At 51.1% G+C, this 17,625-nt stretch overlaps 1 protein-coding gene across 3 annotated transcripts in view; it reads left to right on the top strand.

Moving 5' to 3' along the window:
• The window catches only part of PCYT1A (phosphate cytidylyltransferase 1A, choline), a 38,446-nt gene extending 22,346 nt beyond the window's left edge, over positions 1-16,100 (top strand). For all 3 annotated transcript variants that reach the window (XM_053307265.1, XM_053307267.1, XM_053307266.1), the window contains exons 3-9: positions 1,423-1,522; positions 5,337-5,453; positions 5,758-5,909; positions 6,586-6,664; positions 7,593-7,735; positions 9,148-9,336; positions 11,475-16,100. In XM_053307265.1, coding sequence (XP_053163240.1) covers positions 1,423-1,522; positions 5,337-5,453; positions 5,758-5,909; positions 6,586-6,664; positions 7,593-7,735; positions 9,148-9,336; positions 11,475-11,681 — 987 coding nt within the window. In that variant the 3' untranslated portion in view covers positions 11,682-16,100. The remainder of the gene's footprint in view (positions 1-1,422; positions 1,523-5,336; positions 5,454-5,757; positions 5,910-6,585; positions 6,665-7,592; positions 7,736-9,147; positions 9,337-11,474) is intronic.
• Positions 16,101-17,625: the final 1,525 nt, after the last annotated feature.

Raw genomic sequence — 17,625 nt, 5'->3', positions numbered from 1 at the left:
AATCCCAGTTGCAGGGGAGCAATGGCAGGAGAGAGGGCAGGCACACAGAAGAGAGCCGGTCTTGTGGTAGCAAGCATGACTTGTCCCCTTAACTAAGCAGGGTCTGCCCTGGTTGCATATGAATGGGAGACTAGAAGTGTGAGCACTGCAAGATATTCCCCTCAGGGGATGGAGCCGCTCTGGGAAGAGCAGAAGGTTCCAAGTTCCCTCCCTGGCAGCATCTCCAGGCCTGAGAGAGATTCCTGCTCGCCACCTTGGAGAAGCCGCTGCCAGTCTGTGCAGACAGTACTGAGCTGGATAGACCAATGGTCTGACTCAGTATATGGCAGCTTCCTACCTTCCATAATTCGCTTCCTTAGTTCTGCCTGAGTTCTACTTGAATTTCCAGCAAAACTGGAGGACTGTATTGTTATGGAAGGGGTAACAGTGCAGAATGGAGAGAGAGAGAAGGCGGGCTCAGAGATGTCCCCACATCGTGGTCCAGAAAAAGGGCAGTGCTTCCGTGATAAATCTCCAGTCACTCTGGAGCTTTCCATAATTTGCATTCTGCAGTAAGAAGAGCTGAGTCATTCCTGTCCGAAACTGGATGATGCTGACCGTTGGGCCAGCTAGCCCCCGTACTCTCTTCTGACTCATAGTGGTGCTCCAAGATCTCCAACAGGAAAAGTTCTTATTCTGATCTCCTCTCTCAGATCCTCTCACCTGGGTTTTCTGCATGCAAAGAGTATGCTCGGCTACTGAGCTGTGGGACCTTCTAAAATGTTTCAGTCGGTGAAGCTGCTTTTCCAAGGTCAAACCGTCCGTCCATCTAGAGCAGCCCAGTGTAACTTAGCTCGGAGGCTGGCCCTGTTGTTGGTCTACAGCTCCCATCCTCCTTAGCCCTGAAGGCCTTCACTGGCCCCAGCTGGGGACTGAATCTCAGGCCGAGCTGGTCTTGTGGCAGCAAGCATGAATTGCCCCCTTCGCTAAGCAGGGCCCCCTTGGTTTGCATTTGAAGGGGAGACTACGCATGTGAGCACTGTGAGATATGCCCCTGAGGGGACGAGGCCCTAGTTGCGTGCAAGAGCACCTGGCAGCTTGCATGCAGAAGGTTCCAAGTTCCCTCCCTGGCAGCATCACCAGATAGGTCTGAGAGAGAGAGACTCCTGCCTGCAACCATGGAGAAAACATTGCCAGTCTGTGTAGATGGACCAAGGGTCTGACTCGCTAGAAGACAGCTTCCTGTGTTCCTAAAGCATTTACCACAGACACAGCAGGAGACAAAGATACATCTGTTCCTCTGTTCCTATTTCAGACTTTAAGACAAGCATGTGGTACAGTCCTCCCAGAACATTGAACAAGATGGCTTTTTGCTCCCTTTCCAGGTCTAATGTATACGCTCTTCTCTGGTATGTCATTGACTAATTTCGCTCCCCTACATAGGGACTCAGGGAGCCAGCTCCATTTTCCGATGAGCTTGAAGTGGACTACAGCAAGCCTTACTTCCGAGTAACGTATGAGGAGGCACTGAGAGGGACCCCACGTAAGTAATTCTCTGAAGGGCCCAGCTGGGGCAAGTGGAAGTTTATTTTTGCAGCACCCCACCATGCTGCCCCCAAGCTCTCATATTTTGGGGTGGGTGGGTGGGTGTGTGACCAGGAGTGTTAGCACTGACGCCTAGCAATCCTCACTGAGGAGTTGTTATCACCTAGTAGGCCAATATTCAGCTCTAAATAATTGAAGCCAATCTATCTGTGCAGGTCACACACACACACACCCGCCCCACCCACCTCCACGCACTGAGAGCCATGCTGCCTGCAGGCTGCCATTGGTTAGGTAGAGCTGCATGGTAAACCACGCAGCTCTATCTGACGAACGGTCAGCCTGCAAGCAGTGCAGCTCTGGGGCAGAGTGGGAGAGAGAGGAGCCCTCTGAGCTTCCTCCTTTGCCCCCTTCTCCCGCTGGCTCATTAGGACCAGCCACTATTGGCAGGAAGTGCTGGGAAGCAAGTCCTTTCCCGTGCAGAGCAGCAGGGGCTGTGGCCTCCACGTGCTGCCAGAGGGACGGGGTGGATTATTCCGCTTTGGCAGTTTGGAGCCACATAATTGCTCCGGCCTATTGCCCGGTAACCATGTTTCTTTCACATACATCGGGGGTGGGGGGTGGGGCGCGGTTCTCACCCCACCTCTTTCCCCACATGAGAGTCAACCCAGCAGCCCACAGTGGGGGCCAAGCTCAAGAGCCCCCTGCTAGTCGGAGGGCTGTGGGCCACCTCCAGCCTCAAAGGCAGGATGCCTCTGAGTCCCAGTTGCGGGGGAGTAATGGCAGGAGGGAGGGCATGCCCCTTTCAACTCCTGCCTGTGGCTTCCAGTGGCATCTGGTGGGCCACTGTGTGAAACAGGATGCTGGACTAGATGGGCCTCCTTGGGCCTGATCCAGCCGGGCTGTTCTTATGCTCTTCCCTGGGGCCTCGGGTCACCCCCAGATTTCTGACTGGTGCCAAGGCTACTGTGGGTACTGAATAATGTACGAGATGAATTAGATTACAGGAGACCCTCCGTTATTGTGGGTTCTCCATTTGCAGTTTCGGCTGTTTGTGGTTGGGCTATACTGTATATACTCAGTTTCCATTATTGCGGGTGCAGCTTTCAGCCATTGGCAGTTGCCTTGTGCACGTCTCACGCTTTTGGGGGCACTTCTGGAGGTAGCATGGAGCCATGTTGGAACTTCCCCCCCCCCCCGCACCCAGAATTTGGTGGATTTTTGGGCAGGATTTGATTTATTGGCGGGGGACGGGCTGGTTGGGGCCATTATTGGAGGAGCTGGAGTGGCCAAGGTACAGTCTGTGCTGCTCATTTCTGCCCCCCTCCCCCCCACACACACACCAGTTTTTTAATCACTTTTTCAAGGAAGCAATCCCCAGCATCCCCATAAGCACGAGGTTTCAGTTATTGTAGTTTTGGCATTTGCAGTGGTAGCAGAGAACTTAACCCCTGCAATAATCAAAGGCCTCCTGTAGAGTGAGTGTGTGTGTGTGTGTGTGTGTGTGTGTGTGTGTGTGTGTGTGTGTTCTTAATGTCCGCTGTCTCTCCCCAGACTGGACCAGTCTTTAAAGACCCTGCCCTAGTTTCCTCAGAACTGTGAAAGGAAAGTGTGGCATGTTTCCACGTCAGCAAAGACCTGCCCTTCTTATCCCTAGTCAGAGTGCAGAAATTCAAGGGAGGATTTGTCAGGAGCTCCTTCTGCTGACTGGGTGCAAAGTGCAGAGCCTCACCTCGGCTCCCCCCAGCTCTGCTTCCCCAATGAAAATACTAAATCCCCTTAATCTCCTCTCTGTTACTTGCGCGCGGTGAAGTCACGGGAGGTGAGGCCCAGTGGTGTTTCGGTCTTCCAGATAACAGCTGCTTTGTGCCATTCATGGCAGGTGATGCTCCTCACGGGAGTGCCTGGGTGCAGCAGCTCCTGTGCAGAGGCAGAGCAGAGGGAGCTCAGGCAGCTCTTAATCGCCAGCAAGCAAGCTTGGCCCAGAAAGGTCTCTAGGCAGGGGCGTGGGGGCAATGCCGCGGGGGGGGGATGAGTGTCCCTCGGCCACCAGGATCTGGGGGGCCACGAAGCCCCCTCACCAAGGGCACCCCTTTGCTCCAGATCCTCCCGCAGCCAGCTAAGAGTGCAAGGCAGCCCTCTCCTTCCCAGCAGTGCTTCCTCTAATTCTCTTCATCTCTGTGCGGAATGAGTTTTGTTCTGGGCGGCAGTATCAAGGCAGTATGTGCACACCTGCATTCAGAGTGGGGCCTTCCTGATTCAACCTGAGTGGGATCTAAAATGAACTGAGCGGATGTCCAAAAACTTGTGAGCGCATGCACATGCGCACGCCTTCGAGGGAACAGTGCTTCCCAGCCATTGAAACATTGGCCTGCTTGGGGCTTTTTCCCCGCCTCACTCTTAACAAGGCGGGTGGGGCAGCTGAAATGCTGGCCGGGGAGGATGCCCAGTGGCCACGCCCCCTGCATCTACATCAGAAGCAGGGGGCATGGTCAGTGCCAAGACGGGGCTAGTCCTCCCTATTCAAATCAAACAAACAAATAAATAAATTGTGACATTCCCAAGGTCAGCAGCTCCTGGTCTCTCTGACTGGGGAGGTGAGAGAGGAGTTCCTAGTCAGTGATTCAACAAACCGCTGACTTTGGGGCTAAATAGCCCCGTCCCAGCACTGACCCCGCCCTACCGTGCTCTGTGGGTCTTCAGCAATTCAGGAATCCCCCCCCCGCAAGTCCAAAAGACCCCAAACTTTGGCAGAAAATTGTGTTGCGTGCGTGGTTTTTTTTAACAAATGAGCCATAAAATGGTGCCCCTCAACAAAATGGTGGCTGGAAATGACCTCTGAGGTCTTTTCCAGCCACCCGCAACTCACGGATATGCAGAATTAACCCCTTCTGGGCTAGTGTCCTCCCCCCCCCCCACACACACACACCGAGGTTGGGTGTCCATTACCTGATCACAGATACATGAAACTGTGGATGATGAGTCCACGGATGAGGTAAGCCTGTAACGCATGTCTCGCCTGGTCTGCTTTACCTTGGAATGGCTTCATATATTACCATTTCCCTAGGTGGGAAATGTGCCTTTGTAGGAACATGTGGGGAGACCTCATGTCACAGCTGCATCCCCACTTGGAAAGCCATGGAAACGTGATCCGTCCAGGAAACTCAGAACGTGGCCTCCCCTATTGCATGCAAAAGTACAAAAGAGGCCGTGGAAGGCACTTCCACACCAACATGCTGTGATCATTATATGTTGTCACTTGTGGCAAGGTTCTAGTGCTCATGGTGTACTTGGGTGGGGCGGTTGGTTGGATTTGCCTGCAAGCAAAGTCAGACTGACCCTGTTGCTGTTTTTGTTTGGTCCTGTCCTGCCCTGCCCTGCTCCAGTAAGGTCTGTAAACAGGAACCTTATGGGTTGATTATGAGCCACTCTCCCTCAAGCCTCCGCAGTAGAGAAGACAAGGCTGGGGCTGTGTGTGATGGATGCTGTGTGTGATGGTCCATCAATGGCTACTAGTCGGAGGGCTGTGGGCCACCACCAGTCTCAAAAGGCAGGATGGCTCTGAGAACCAGTTGCAGGGGAGCAACAGCAGGAGAGAGGGCACGCCCTCAACTCCTGTCTGTGGCTTCCAGTGGCATCTGGTGGGCCACTGTGCGAAACAGGATGCTGGACTAGATGGGCCTCCTTGGGCCTGATCCAGCAGGGCTGTTCTTATGTTCTTATGATGCATCGGATGGTCTTGGACAGGCCTTCCCAGAGTCTGGAAAGCAGCCTCCTCACAGGCTCGGTTTGGCTTTTCTTGTTTCGCTTCTCAGTGGACAGACCAGTCAGAGTGTATGCGGATGGGATTTTTGACCTTTTCCACTCTGGACACGCCAGGGCCTTGATGCAGGCGAAAAACCTCTTCCCGAACACCTATCTCATCGTAGGAGGTAAGTTAACAACTCCGTTCGCTGCGGTTACCCCCAACTTCCACACACATCCCAGAAGCGACCGGTACTGTGCGTAGACAGCTGCGCTGCGAGCAACCACCTCCGCATGGCCCTGGCCCAAAGGTGCCCTTGATGCAGATTCGGCTCCTCTGAGGCACAGGCCTCGGCTGCCTGGCCAGAGAAGGGCCAAATGGCAGCAAGGCTCGAGGGCGTCGTCCTTGGGCCTGCCGCGGTCCTGGGGCCAAAGAGCCGGAGCGGAGAGGTTGTCCTCCGGAGTCTTGACCTGTCACCTCCCCGTCGGCAGTCTGCAGCGATGAGCTGACGCACAACTTCAAGGGCTTCACGGTGATGAACGAGACTGAGCGCTACGACGCCGTGCAGCACTGCCGCTATGTGGATGAGGTGGTGAGGAATGCGCCGTGGACGCTCACGCCGGAGTTCTTGGACGAGCACCGGGTAAGCAGGCGCCCTGAAGGGCCACGTGGGATGCTGGGCTCCTTCCTAATCTTAACACTCTTCAACTTGACCTACATAGGAAGCTGCCATATACTGAGTCAGACCATTGGTCCAGCTAGCTCAGTATTGTCAACACAAATCAGCAGCGGCTTCTCCCAGGCTTCAGGCAAGAGTCTCTCTCAGCCCCGTCTGGAGCTGCCAGAGAGGAAACTTGGAACCTTCTGCATGCAGGCGCTCTTCCCAGAGAGTCTCCTCCGGGGAATACCTTACAGTGCTCACACATGTCGTCTCCCATTCACATGCATACCAGGATGGACCCTGCTTAGCAAAGGAGACCATTCCTGCTTGCTACCACAAGTCCAGCTCCCCTCCAGAGACCTGGCCTGACTGCAGGGAGGCTTGTGGGGTTCCAAAAATCACTGTGTGAAGCTAGTTGGGCTCTCCCTCTGCCTTCAATACTGGCGCTTGGCCAGTGGGTGGTCCCGGGCAGCCACACGGCAGACCCAGGTCAGGTCCTGGTGTGCCACTCGATCTCTTCTTTCTGGCTCATGGTGACAACTTAGGCTGAAGCCTCTGTCGCTGCAGTCTCACAGCTGTATTCCATCTCTGCTGCTTAGCATCCCCAACCATCGCTTGCTTGCTGTTCTGCTGATGGCTCTTGTTGGCTCACTTGCAGATCGACTTTGTTGCCCACGACGACATCCCGTATTCCTCTGCCGGGAGTGATGACGTCTATAAGCACATCAAAGAAGCAGGTGAGTCTGTGCCTGTGGCGGAAAAGGCAAATCCTATCCTCTCTGGTAGCATTTCGCTGGCCTTGGGCCTGGTTTCATTTGACCCGCACTAGGCATAACTGTTTAATTTTTCTGTTTCCCCTACAGCAGAGGTGACCAATCTGAGACTCTCCAGCTCTTGCTGGACTACAACTCCCATCATCCCCAGACACAATCAGTTGAGGATGATGGGAGTTGTAGTCCAAGAACAGCTGGAGACTCTCGCTATGCATCTAGTTCAGGGACAGTCAGCTGTTCTTGAACTACAATTCCCATCATCCCCAGCCATAATAAATCCATAATAGTTCAACAGCAGCTGGAGGGCCATGTTTGCCCACCCTGATCTAGTTTGCTTTTGCTTTTTGGCATCTTTTTAAAGTGCACGAATCATTATCTGGCATTTACACCACAACCTTTTGAAGGCAGAGATGATGATTTGCTTCAGAGGTGCCCAGCGAGCACAGCTGAGGAAGATGGAGTTTCCAAAACTGTCTCTCTCAGGCATTGTTCCCTGTAACAGGGATTCCCAGATGTTGTTGACTACAACTCCCATCATCCTCAGCTGCAGTGGCCAAAGACTATTGCAGCAGGGAATTGTGGGAGTTGTAGTCAGCAACATCTGGGAATCCCTCTTTCAGGGAACACTGCTCTCAAATTGAGGCAGGTTGGACCTGCCGGAGAGCAGCAGATTATCCAGAAGGAAGGGGAATCTGTGAGTTAGATCGTGGTGCCTGTTTCTTCCTCCTTTCTCTTCCTCTCTTGGTTTTTGGTGTAATGTTTACCACAAGCTTCCAGGAAGGGAACAGTGTCTCTACATACAGTATCACACAGTTGTCCACTTTGAGTCTTTGTGGGTAGGTGGGGCTACAGGCTAACATCTGCCCCACCTTTTTCTCTTGGGCTACTGCAGGAATGTTTGCACCCACGCAGAGGACCGAAGGGATCTCCACATCGGATATCATCACCCGTATTGTCCGCGACTATGACGTCTATGCACGGCGGAACCTGCAGAGAGGTTATACGGCCAAAGAGCTGAATGTCAGCTTCATCAATGTGAGTCTCACGGAGCCAGACAATGGCCGCCTCTCCCATTGCGTGGGGAATTCTGCAGGCCAAGTGATTGCGAGAGAAGTTGCTGGTTTGGAAGGGTACAGTGAGTGTGTGGTGGTGGTTTCTGGATGAGGACACCTCCCCCCTCAGCAGTTATGAGGACTAGATTTATAACTGAGTTTATTTACATACTTTGCTATGGATACTCTGTATAAAGAAACCTGTATTCTGCTCCCTACTTCCATGGCTTGAATAGTGCAGACAGATGTCCTTGGCATGCCTCTGCTAATTGTCCGTCCTGTAATCTGCCTCAGCTAGCCATTAGGAAAGGTAAATAGCTCTACCTGACCACTAGAATTCCTGCTTCATCTCCTCTGGCCTGGGAGTTTCCCGGGTGCTGTTTCCCATTTCATTTTCTCAGCGTTGGAGGAGACTCCCACTGCACCAAGGCAGAACAGGGACCAAGCTGGTGAAAGGGAGGAAAGAAGGTGGGGGTGTGTGATTTGGGTGAGCTGCTCCTCCAGGCAGGAACAGGAGCTTTAGCTTCCTTCGGGATAGTGGCCTTTGTTACTGAGCACCTACCAGTAGAGCAGAGTTTGGGTGCATCTTGCTGTGGGACGTGTCTGTGGAGGGACTGTAGATCCAAGGGAGGGCACGTACTTTGCATGCTGAAGGCCCCCGAGTTCTTCTCAGCATCTCCCTAGTAAATAAGATCAAGTAGTAGGTGATGGGAAAGAAGCTTTGCCTGCGGACCTGGATGGCCAGTCCGAGGATATTGTGCGGTCCTAGCTGGACTAATGGTCTGAATTGGTAAGAGGCAGAAGGAGTGGAAGGCCAGAGAGGAAGGATTTGCACAGCTGCTTCCAGAGCAAGCCTGAGAACAAGAGGAGAAGGGATGTCTTCAGCCTGCTCTGAGGCCTGGGAAACCAGTTCATTGAGGCCAAAAGGCATGTCCCCTGGGGGAGAGGGGCTGAGAAGGCCAGATATAAGGCCTGGAAGCTTGATTGTAGCTGGGTTTGGGGGGTTACAGAATTTTATTCCAGATAAAAGCAGTGGGTGGGTGTGCTATGGAGCACACACACGACCATTTTGTAGCTGAGGAGAAGATCTTTGGAAGTAGGGGTCGACATCACTTAAGTATCAGGATCCACAAGAAAAGGCTTCCCCAGGTCAGGAACATCTCTATGCCTTCCATATGTTGCTCTCTTCTTGCTTCCCACCACCCCAAATTTCCCGCAATATCGCCAGCATTGTAATATTCAGACCTTGTTCTCCAAATTAATGTATTTAATCCAGCAGTTTGTTACAAATCTTAACAGGGAGGACAGACCCGAGTGCCTAGAATTTGGGGCTGCCATATGGTTAAGTGCATGTCATGCAAAATGCCAGCATCCTAACTCGCCTGACTTTTTCAGGAGAAGAAGTACCATTTGCAAGAGCGCGTTGACAAAGTGAAGAAGAGGGTGAAAGATGTGGAAGAGAAGTCCAAGGAGTTTGTCCAGAAAGTGGAGGAGAAGAGTATTGATCTCATTCAGAAATGGGAAGAGAAGTCCCGCGAATTCATCGGCAACTTCCTGGAGATGTTCGGACCCGAAGGAGCTCTGGTAATGAGACGGCTGGAGACCCCCAGCCTCTCTCTGCCTTAGGGCTTTGGGGGCACTGGTTCTCCCCGCTTATTCTTACTGAACCTAACTTTACTCCTCCATCCTCCACTCTGCTCCCCCCGCCCCCCCACACACACACTTGTGTTGCACTCTGTTTCAAACCCATTCACACTTTCCCAAGATTCTGCAGGTCCTTCAATATGATAGACCAGGGTTTCTTAACCTTGGGCCCTCAGATGTTGATGGACTACAACTCCCATCATCCCCAGCCACAATGGACATGGCTGGGGATGATGAGAGTTGTAGCCCATCTGGGGGCCCAAGGTTAAGAAACCCTGTGATAGACTTCAATATTCCCCTTTGGGAAAGGGATTGAAAATAGAACTGCTAATATAATAGCACCCTGATAGAAAGCTGTGGTGTGGCCCTTTGTGGCACGTAGGGCACAGTTCTAGCTGGGAGATTTGCAGGAGATCCAGGATGGACCAAAGGAAGTTCCTCTTCTTTGCTTCATAATCTAATCTATTAATTTGCTGCCCCAAGATGGTGAAGGCCACTGGCTTTGATGCCTTTTTAAAGGAGATTAGACAAATTCATAGAGATCTAGTCTAGGAGTGGCTTCCAGTCTTGAGCGCTTGATGCTGCCTCTGGGTTCACAGGCAAGAGACCAATTGCAAGGAAGCAGCTGCCGGGGGTGGCGGGGGGGGTGCAATGCGTTCCTCTCTCCTCCTTGAGGGCTTCCGTGAGGCGTCTCTTTGGCCACTGTGGGAAACAGGATGCTGGCCTAGATAGGCCTTAGGCCTGGTCCAGCAGGATCCTCCCGAGATTCTGGGAAGGGCTGTCAGGATGAAACAGGGTAGCTCCAGGGTTTCTTAGAGGAAGGACAGGGTAGAAATTGGAGGTAATAATAATGCTTTGCATGTAGAAGGGTCCCCAGTTCACTCCTTGACATCTCAAGTTGAAAAGAATCCCGGGCTGCAAGTGCAAGGAAGAGATTGCTTGGCCGGAGTGCTGCTGCTGCTTAGAGTAGATCATCATCATAAAATAATAGTAAACTTTTATTTTTGTTAGCTGCCCCATAACAAATTGTTCTCTGGGCAGCTTACAACACAACACTGAAACATGAGATAAAACACACAACACATTAAACCAAAAAATCGGCGGTGGGGGCGGGGAGAAAATACAAAACCATGTAAAAGACATTTTGAAAAATCAGTTAAAACAGATCAACATTTAAAAGGCCCGAGTGAACAAAAAGGTCCTTAGTTGGTGTCTAAAAGAACAAAGTGATGAAGCCAGGCAAACTTCACTGGGGAGGGTATTCCGTAAACAGGGTGCAACCACCGAAAAGGCCCTCTCCCTAGTAGATGGTCGACGGATTCATATGCTGATGTACAACAGTCCCGCAAGGTAGGCTAATCTGTGAGAAAGTGACTTGTCCTCAAGGCTCAACCAGTGAACTTCATAGCTTAACATTTATTTATTTTATTGAAAACATTTATATACCACCCCAAACGCAAGTCTCTAAACTTTGACTTGCACCTTCATTTTCTGCTTCCAATCCCAAAGCTCTAACCACTTTACAGTGGGCTGAAGAGCCAGTGATTATTCATTGGAACTGAATCCAGGAAGGAAGGCAGGGTTCTCTACCTTGGGTCCCCAGATGCTGTTGGATGAGGACTCCCATCATCCTCAGCTGCAGATGAGCCCAAGGCCACTGTGGCTGGGGATGATGGGAGTTGTAGTCCAGTGTTATCTGGGGACCGAAGGTTGAGAACCCCTGCAGTAAGCTGCCTTGGAATTGGGTTTACACTGAGGATTTGCTTTGATTTTTTATTTATTTATGTATTTATTGTTAGATTTATATCCCGCCTTTCATAAAATTATCCCAAGGCAGTTTACAAAAGTTAATACAATATATTCCATAAAATCATATTAGAATATGAGAATCAATTAAAACCATAAAAACTTCTATGCATGTTCCTTCCTGCATCCATTATAAAAGGATTCCATACAGGATTCTAACCACCACCTTCTTGTTCTTTTCTATGCAAATCGCTCTGAGAACATTTTCATTGCAAAGCAATATATCAGTAATATTAGTAAGAAGCTGCCATCTTTTCCCCCCTCCTCTCCAGAAGCACATGCTGAAAGAGGGCAAGGGCCGCATGATGCAAGCCATCAGCCCCAAGCAGAGTCCGAGCAGCAGCCCGACGCACGACCGCTCTCCTTCGCCGTCCTTCCGCTGGCCCTTCACCGCCAGGACGCCCCCCTCGTCCCCAGCCAATCTCTCCAGGAACAAGTCGACAGTTACCTATGACATCAGTGAGGATGAAGAGGACTGAGGACCTGCCCCAGGAAGGGGTGGGGGGGATGTTGCAAATGCTTCCTTGGCAAATCCCACCTTCGAGCCCTGCAGAGCACCAGGAAGCCAGCTCCGAGAGGTTGGGTTTGTCGCAGTGGCCGTCTGGAGGGGCATCTTCTCTCGCAAAAAGGGCTACTGCCTGGGGGAGTGGGGCAAATGGTAATCTTCTCTGGCGATGGCCACCTTCCCTGCCTCTTCCCTTCCCCTTTTATCACTTCTTTCCTGGTGGTTATTTGGAGAAGAGGGGAACATGGGCTCTTTTTCATTTTAAAGCAAATGCATTCTTTTAAACCGTGGCCAATAGCATTACCTTGGCTAACCTGGCTGGTGGGGAAGAGAGACGGACCCCTGGGCAAGCCTCCCTGCCTGCCTGTCCGTTTTGCCACCTCCCCACCCCCACCCCCAGGTCCTTTTATGGCGGCAAGGTGATGCGCTGCTTCCCTGCAATCTGGCTCCAGGTTAGGACCTGCCAGGCCCTCAAGGCAATGCAGAAAGCAATTACGCAGGCGTGTAATAAGGGCACCGAGAGAGGGATGGCTGCAGGTTGGGGAGTCAAGAAGTGAGACTTGGTTTCCTGATATCTCAGAGCAGAAGTGGGCACCTTGCAAGTGCTCCAATTCCCATGTTGCTAGTTCTTAAGAATAAAAGAAGGCGGGGCTGTGCAAATCGCAGGTTCCCACTGTGATGCTATTGGGGTTTTTGTCTCCCTGTTTTTCCTGTTTGGCGCCAAAAAAAGAAACCCCAAATGACAGAATCTGCTCACGAACTCATGCCGAGAGGATCCTGTATGTTTGAGCCACTTGTGGATGTGCAGTAGGGCGTAGTGGTAGAAGCTTTCAGAATGGCCCCATGGATGGTCCCATGGAAAAAGCTAGCAAAGCCAGCACCATGGAAAGGTGCTTGCTTTTGTGTTGGGCGGAAGCTTCAGGCTGACAGTTTCAGTCTCTTGGGTGGGAAAGGCATAACATCTGCAAGCCCAGAGCTGGGCCAAGTTGGCCGAGCTCATTCTGTGGAGTTTGGAGAGCTGACCCTGATCCTCGTGGCACACACACACCCCACCCCCGCCCTGGGTCATGATTCTGTGGGGCCCCTGCTGTAGAGCAGTAAAGCCAAAAGGGCTTGGGAAGCTGTTCCAATGGCCTTTCACTGCTGAGCGTGGCGTTCTCTGGGCAAAAGTCTGATCTCCCTTTCTCGTGTCTGGTGTCCGGTCTTTGCTGCCTGGCATCTGGCTGGGATGTCTCCATGCCTTCTTGAAATACCCCCTTGCAACAACTCCCCCGCTCTCTGTACATCTGTCCGTGGAGATCTCCTCTCGTTTGTCTGCCTCTTGTCAGTGTGTGAACTGCTGAGTAACTCGGGACCCGCTGCCTGCCCTTCGTGACAAAGGGGAACTGCCCCCTTGTTGGAAATGTTGCTGGATGTGTGCTGTGCCCCCAGGAGGTCCGGTAGGGCAGCTCCAAGCAGAGGGTGCCACGCGGGCACCGTCCAGCCTCCAGATCTGCTGTCTGTACCAAGCAGGAGGCCTTCCAGCTGCTGGCTCTGCCCCAGGCAGGGCCCGAGTCCACATCAGGCAAGGCAGCTGCTCCTCCACCCCGAAGGGCTGCCCACTCACTGGGGATTCTGTTCCCACGGTGTAACCACCCGTGTTCGATGTCTCTGTCGGCTCTATAGCTTCATGTCAATGAATGGCTTCTCCCTGCATTTGGGGCACGGTGGGACTGCTTCGGACACTTGCCTGTTGTCTTAAGATCCGCACCAGTGTCCCTGGAGCGTAGTTAGGTGAATCGGATGTGGAAGAGTTATAGAGCATCATCACCACAACTGCACAGGTCAGTCTGATTTGGGTCAGCCTGTTAAGCTGTGACCTGGCCGGGAGGCAGAAGTGGTGTCTTTCAGATGGGCCCCCCGCAGCCTGACATCGCCCCTGTTGTGAGCCAATGGCTGTGGTCCTGCTATAGCTCAGAGAGCTTGAAAGATTTCTTGCCCTGCATTAAGTTGCTCCTGGATTGGTCCATCTGGGTTCTATACCATCGTCCCCCTTTCGGTGCTTAACCAGCAACAGTCGCTTTCCGCCCTATTCAGACAATTTGAAGAGGTCCACGTTTGAGGTATAGTCAAAGCTAGCAAAGCAGAGAGGGTTAGTCACTGTTCATGCATCTTGTATTTCAGAAAAGCTGATAACCCACCCACCCCCAAGGAGCAATTGTACTTTCTGGCCACATTACAACTGAATAGTAGATTGAAATGCATTAACACTCAGATGCTGTCTTTTCATGTAAGTATTTGCAAGCCGGGGTCTTTTCCTCACCTTGTCGCACGTTTTTAGGAAGTGTTTGGATTTAGAAGTCCATGCCCTGAGAAAGCGCAGGTCACTGCCAGGTCCCCTCTGGAGATTGTTCTAGCACTTTGGCCAATAGCAGTACTTGTGTGAATTTGCCAATGGAGAACAGCCCTGTGGCTTCAGGTGGCGAAGCAAAAGAGCGTGCAGTGCATGCGCTGTTGAGTCTGGAGCTGGAATTGCAGAGCTGTCTGTATAACCATTCTGCTTGGGCAGTGATTGCAGAGTTAGGTTGTCAGAGGGCATCCACGGAGACCTGGTGGACTTGGGCATTACGCTGCTGTCAATGAACCAGAGGATTCCAGAGTATTTGCATCTGAATCTATTCTGGTGACTGTGGACCATACACTGAGGAATTGGCATGTGCCCCATTCAGTGGGATAGGGGGAGAAGCAATTCAGTGGGATAGGGGGAGAAGAAATCTACTCCTTTGTGGGCTGCCTTGCATGAGCATGCTGGTGGGTGGGGGAACAAGCTGCAATTTGAAAAATCGCTAGCAAAAGATGTACTGCGGTGTGTGTGTGAACAGCCACTCCTAACCCTACTCCCTAGATGTGGTTGGACTGTGACTCCCATCACCCCTGCCACAATCACCTTGGGACACTGGATGTGATGGGAGTCATGCTCCAAGAACATCTTGGGACCCAAGGTTGGAAACCCCTGCCTTCGCGTTCTCCCTAGCATTCAAGAGTCCTAACCATCCATTTGTGCAACTTCTCCAGCAGTGCCCACAAAAGGAAATCTCAAGATGTTGCCAGTAGGTTCCATCTCATCGCCTGTTCATGCATAATATTTTTCAGATTCTGGAGCAATTTGGAAACCCTATTTCTGTGTGCAAATGTTGCACCTTGTTGGCAATGTATGCAGTCAGCACCAGGCTACAGCCTGAATCTTTGGGAGTGTTTGGCAGATGTGGATATGGCCTTGTATTCATCTGTGTTGTCCTTCAGAGAATGTATGCATCTGTAGCCCCAAGGTGCTTTTTCCCTGTCTAGAAAATGTGTGTGTGTGCCAGCTGTTAGTCTGAGACACCTTGAGCACATCCTTTTTCAGAACTTGTCTGAACTTCATGCTCTGAAATCATTTTGTCTGAACAATTCATGTTGGAGTACTCTGGGGGTCTCCTCAAGGTGGTTGGATCCCAGCCAAGAAGAACCACATATTTTTGCCCACACTGTGTGGTTCCTCCTTAGCCATTGATGGAGCACCATGAAGCCGGCTCTCTTGCCACTCTAGTAGCCTCTCAATTGTCCCCTTGATGCTGCGCAAGCTGTGTGATCTGTAACTGACCATCCAGTGTGGGCAGAATTAATGCTAAGAATCGAAGCACTTGAAAAACGAAAGCTCCCTTCTTACACAGTTTGTTCTCGTTATCACAATAGTATTGTTCCTTGTTGCTGCTCATGATCTCCCCTAAAAGCCATGTGTGTGTTTCTAAGCAATAAATTGTCCCAAGACATCTAGCCAATTATTTAAATACGAACTTTCTATGTTGGCCCAGTTTAGGTCTTTGAATGCAGCTAAATTCTTCAGTTACGTCACCACATTATAAAGCTCTACGCAGAAAAACTTTTCTTCTTCAGAAAGGAGTGAATGTATCTACACTAGAAGTATTTTCCAGTTTTTAGGATTAATTTAAAAACAAAATAAGGGATTTTATATTTCCCAATCTCCTTTTTTTTACCGCAACTGTTGCTCATTGAATCATTTATGTTTGGGGAAAATTGGGAAGATTTTGGGATCCAGTTTTAACACTAGTGTTTTGAGCTACATAATGTGATGGTCAAAATTTCCTGGGCGGCACAAAGGCCTCTTATGATGCTCCCTACAGCCAAGATGATGTTGCAGCACCCCTAACCCAAACCTGATTGGTTGCCTCGATGGAGCTCCCAGCAGCCCCAGGGACTGGTGATGATGGACTCCTGTCCTAGCTGTGCCTCTTTTTCAATCAGTGTTAAGTGTCTCGGTTTCCTGTCTGTGAGTTCCTGATTTGTTGCGAGTTGTGGGAAGGGGTTTGGCTTCTGTGTTTAGCCAAATAAACGTCATTTTATGTGAAACTTTTCAAGGTGTTGCTGTTTTGAAATTGGATGTATCTTCCTTTTGGCCGCTTGTTGATCATGAATTCCAGCTAGGTTTGGAAAACAAAGAGGTCGTTCTCACAACCATTTATTCCAGGGCCAGGGAGGGCTGGAGAGAAGGCAAGATCAGTCCTACCCACATGACTGCCGCTGTTGCTGTGCTCCCACACAATCATGGCTGCGGTGAGCAGTGCAATGAGAGATAGAGGGAGAGAGAGAGAGGCCGGGGAAGGACGCCTGGAATCCGCTCACATGGTGCATTTTAGAAATCCCCAAGGCTGGGCCACTCTTTCCCCTGGCCTCTATGGCCAAAATGGCTGCCGTCAGCCCAGGACCATCCGCACAACTGGGGAGTGGAGTAGGAGGGTGGGTGCGTATCCTCCTACCTCACGTTTAGCCCAGGTACAAAACCCAGGCTACCTGGTCAAGCACCGGGATCAGGACCTCAAATTCTTAATTTGGCTGATTTAAGAGGGCTGGGAAGACCACGGTGTCCTTGATTCTAAAACCGAAAATGTGTCCACAAAGATGGGATCATCCTCACTGGAGGAGGAATGTGAAGAATCCAAAAGGGTTATAATTGTGTTATGTTTCTGAAAGGATGGGAGGAGAAACAGAAGGGATAGTCCAGGTAGAGGTAGGGAAGGCTGAAAGAGAAACAAGTTGGGCAAGAATGACTTCACCCAGGATTGAAATGCATTGCTAAAAACTGCTGATGAGTTCAGTGAGGTCTGAGGCAGGTTTGAAGGGAAATGGATTCAGTCTCCTTTGGGTATGGTTTGCTCCAGGGTGCAGTGCAGTCTCTGAACCCGAGATCATCTATCAAAGGTCTGAATCAGTGCCTTTCTCCAGCCCTCTTGCTTGAAATGACTTTTTAAAAAGAAAATCAAAGTTAGAGAGTGAACCTGGGTTTTACATATCATGGCTGACATCCTGACGAATGGTGCACACGTGCTTCTCCCAAAAGCATGCATGCAGCACTAGTATCCTCACTTTGGAAGCACGGGCACCCCTGCACAAAAGCATGGCACTGTTGCCACTCCCCCCATGATCCAGCAGTGTTCTTTGACAGTGGAAACACGTCTTGAAGGCTGCACAGCTCTCAGGGCCATGCTTGTCAAAAAACGAGGGAGAAGCAGCAAAAAAGCATTGCACCCTTGGGCAAGAGCATCCGCGCTTCTGAAGTGGGGACACTCAGAATTGCATAAATGCCTTTTGTTAGAAACACATGTGCACCATTAGGATATCCGCCAAGGTGTGCTGCCACTTATGAACTCAGTTATTTTGCCAACAGAAGACGGCCGTGGAGGAGGAATCTTCTTAGAAATGCATTGAGCTTCATAAAGAGTGTGTTTCTGGTGTGCCTGTTCTTTTGAGATCCCACTGTGCCACCCAGCCCAGATCTTGCCTCCCACTTCTCTTGACTGTATGTACGTCGCTCTGACTGCAGTCATAGGTGGAATCCAGGAAGGGCCGTGAAGGCGGCTGCCTACGGTGGCAAATATCTC

The sequence above is a fragment of the Hemicordylus capensis genome, chromosome 3, assembly GCF_027244095.1.
Source record: "Hemicordylus capensis ecotype Gifberg chromosome 3, rHemCap1.1.pri, whole genome shotgun sequence".
Lineage (NCBI taxonomy): Eukaryota > Metazoa > Chordata > Lepidosauria > Squamata > Cordylidae > Hemicordylus > Hemicordylus capensis.
The sequence above is the reverse complement of the archived record's forward strand: the minus strand, read 5'-3'. Positions and strand labels throughout refer to the sequence as shown.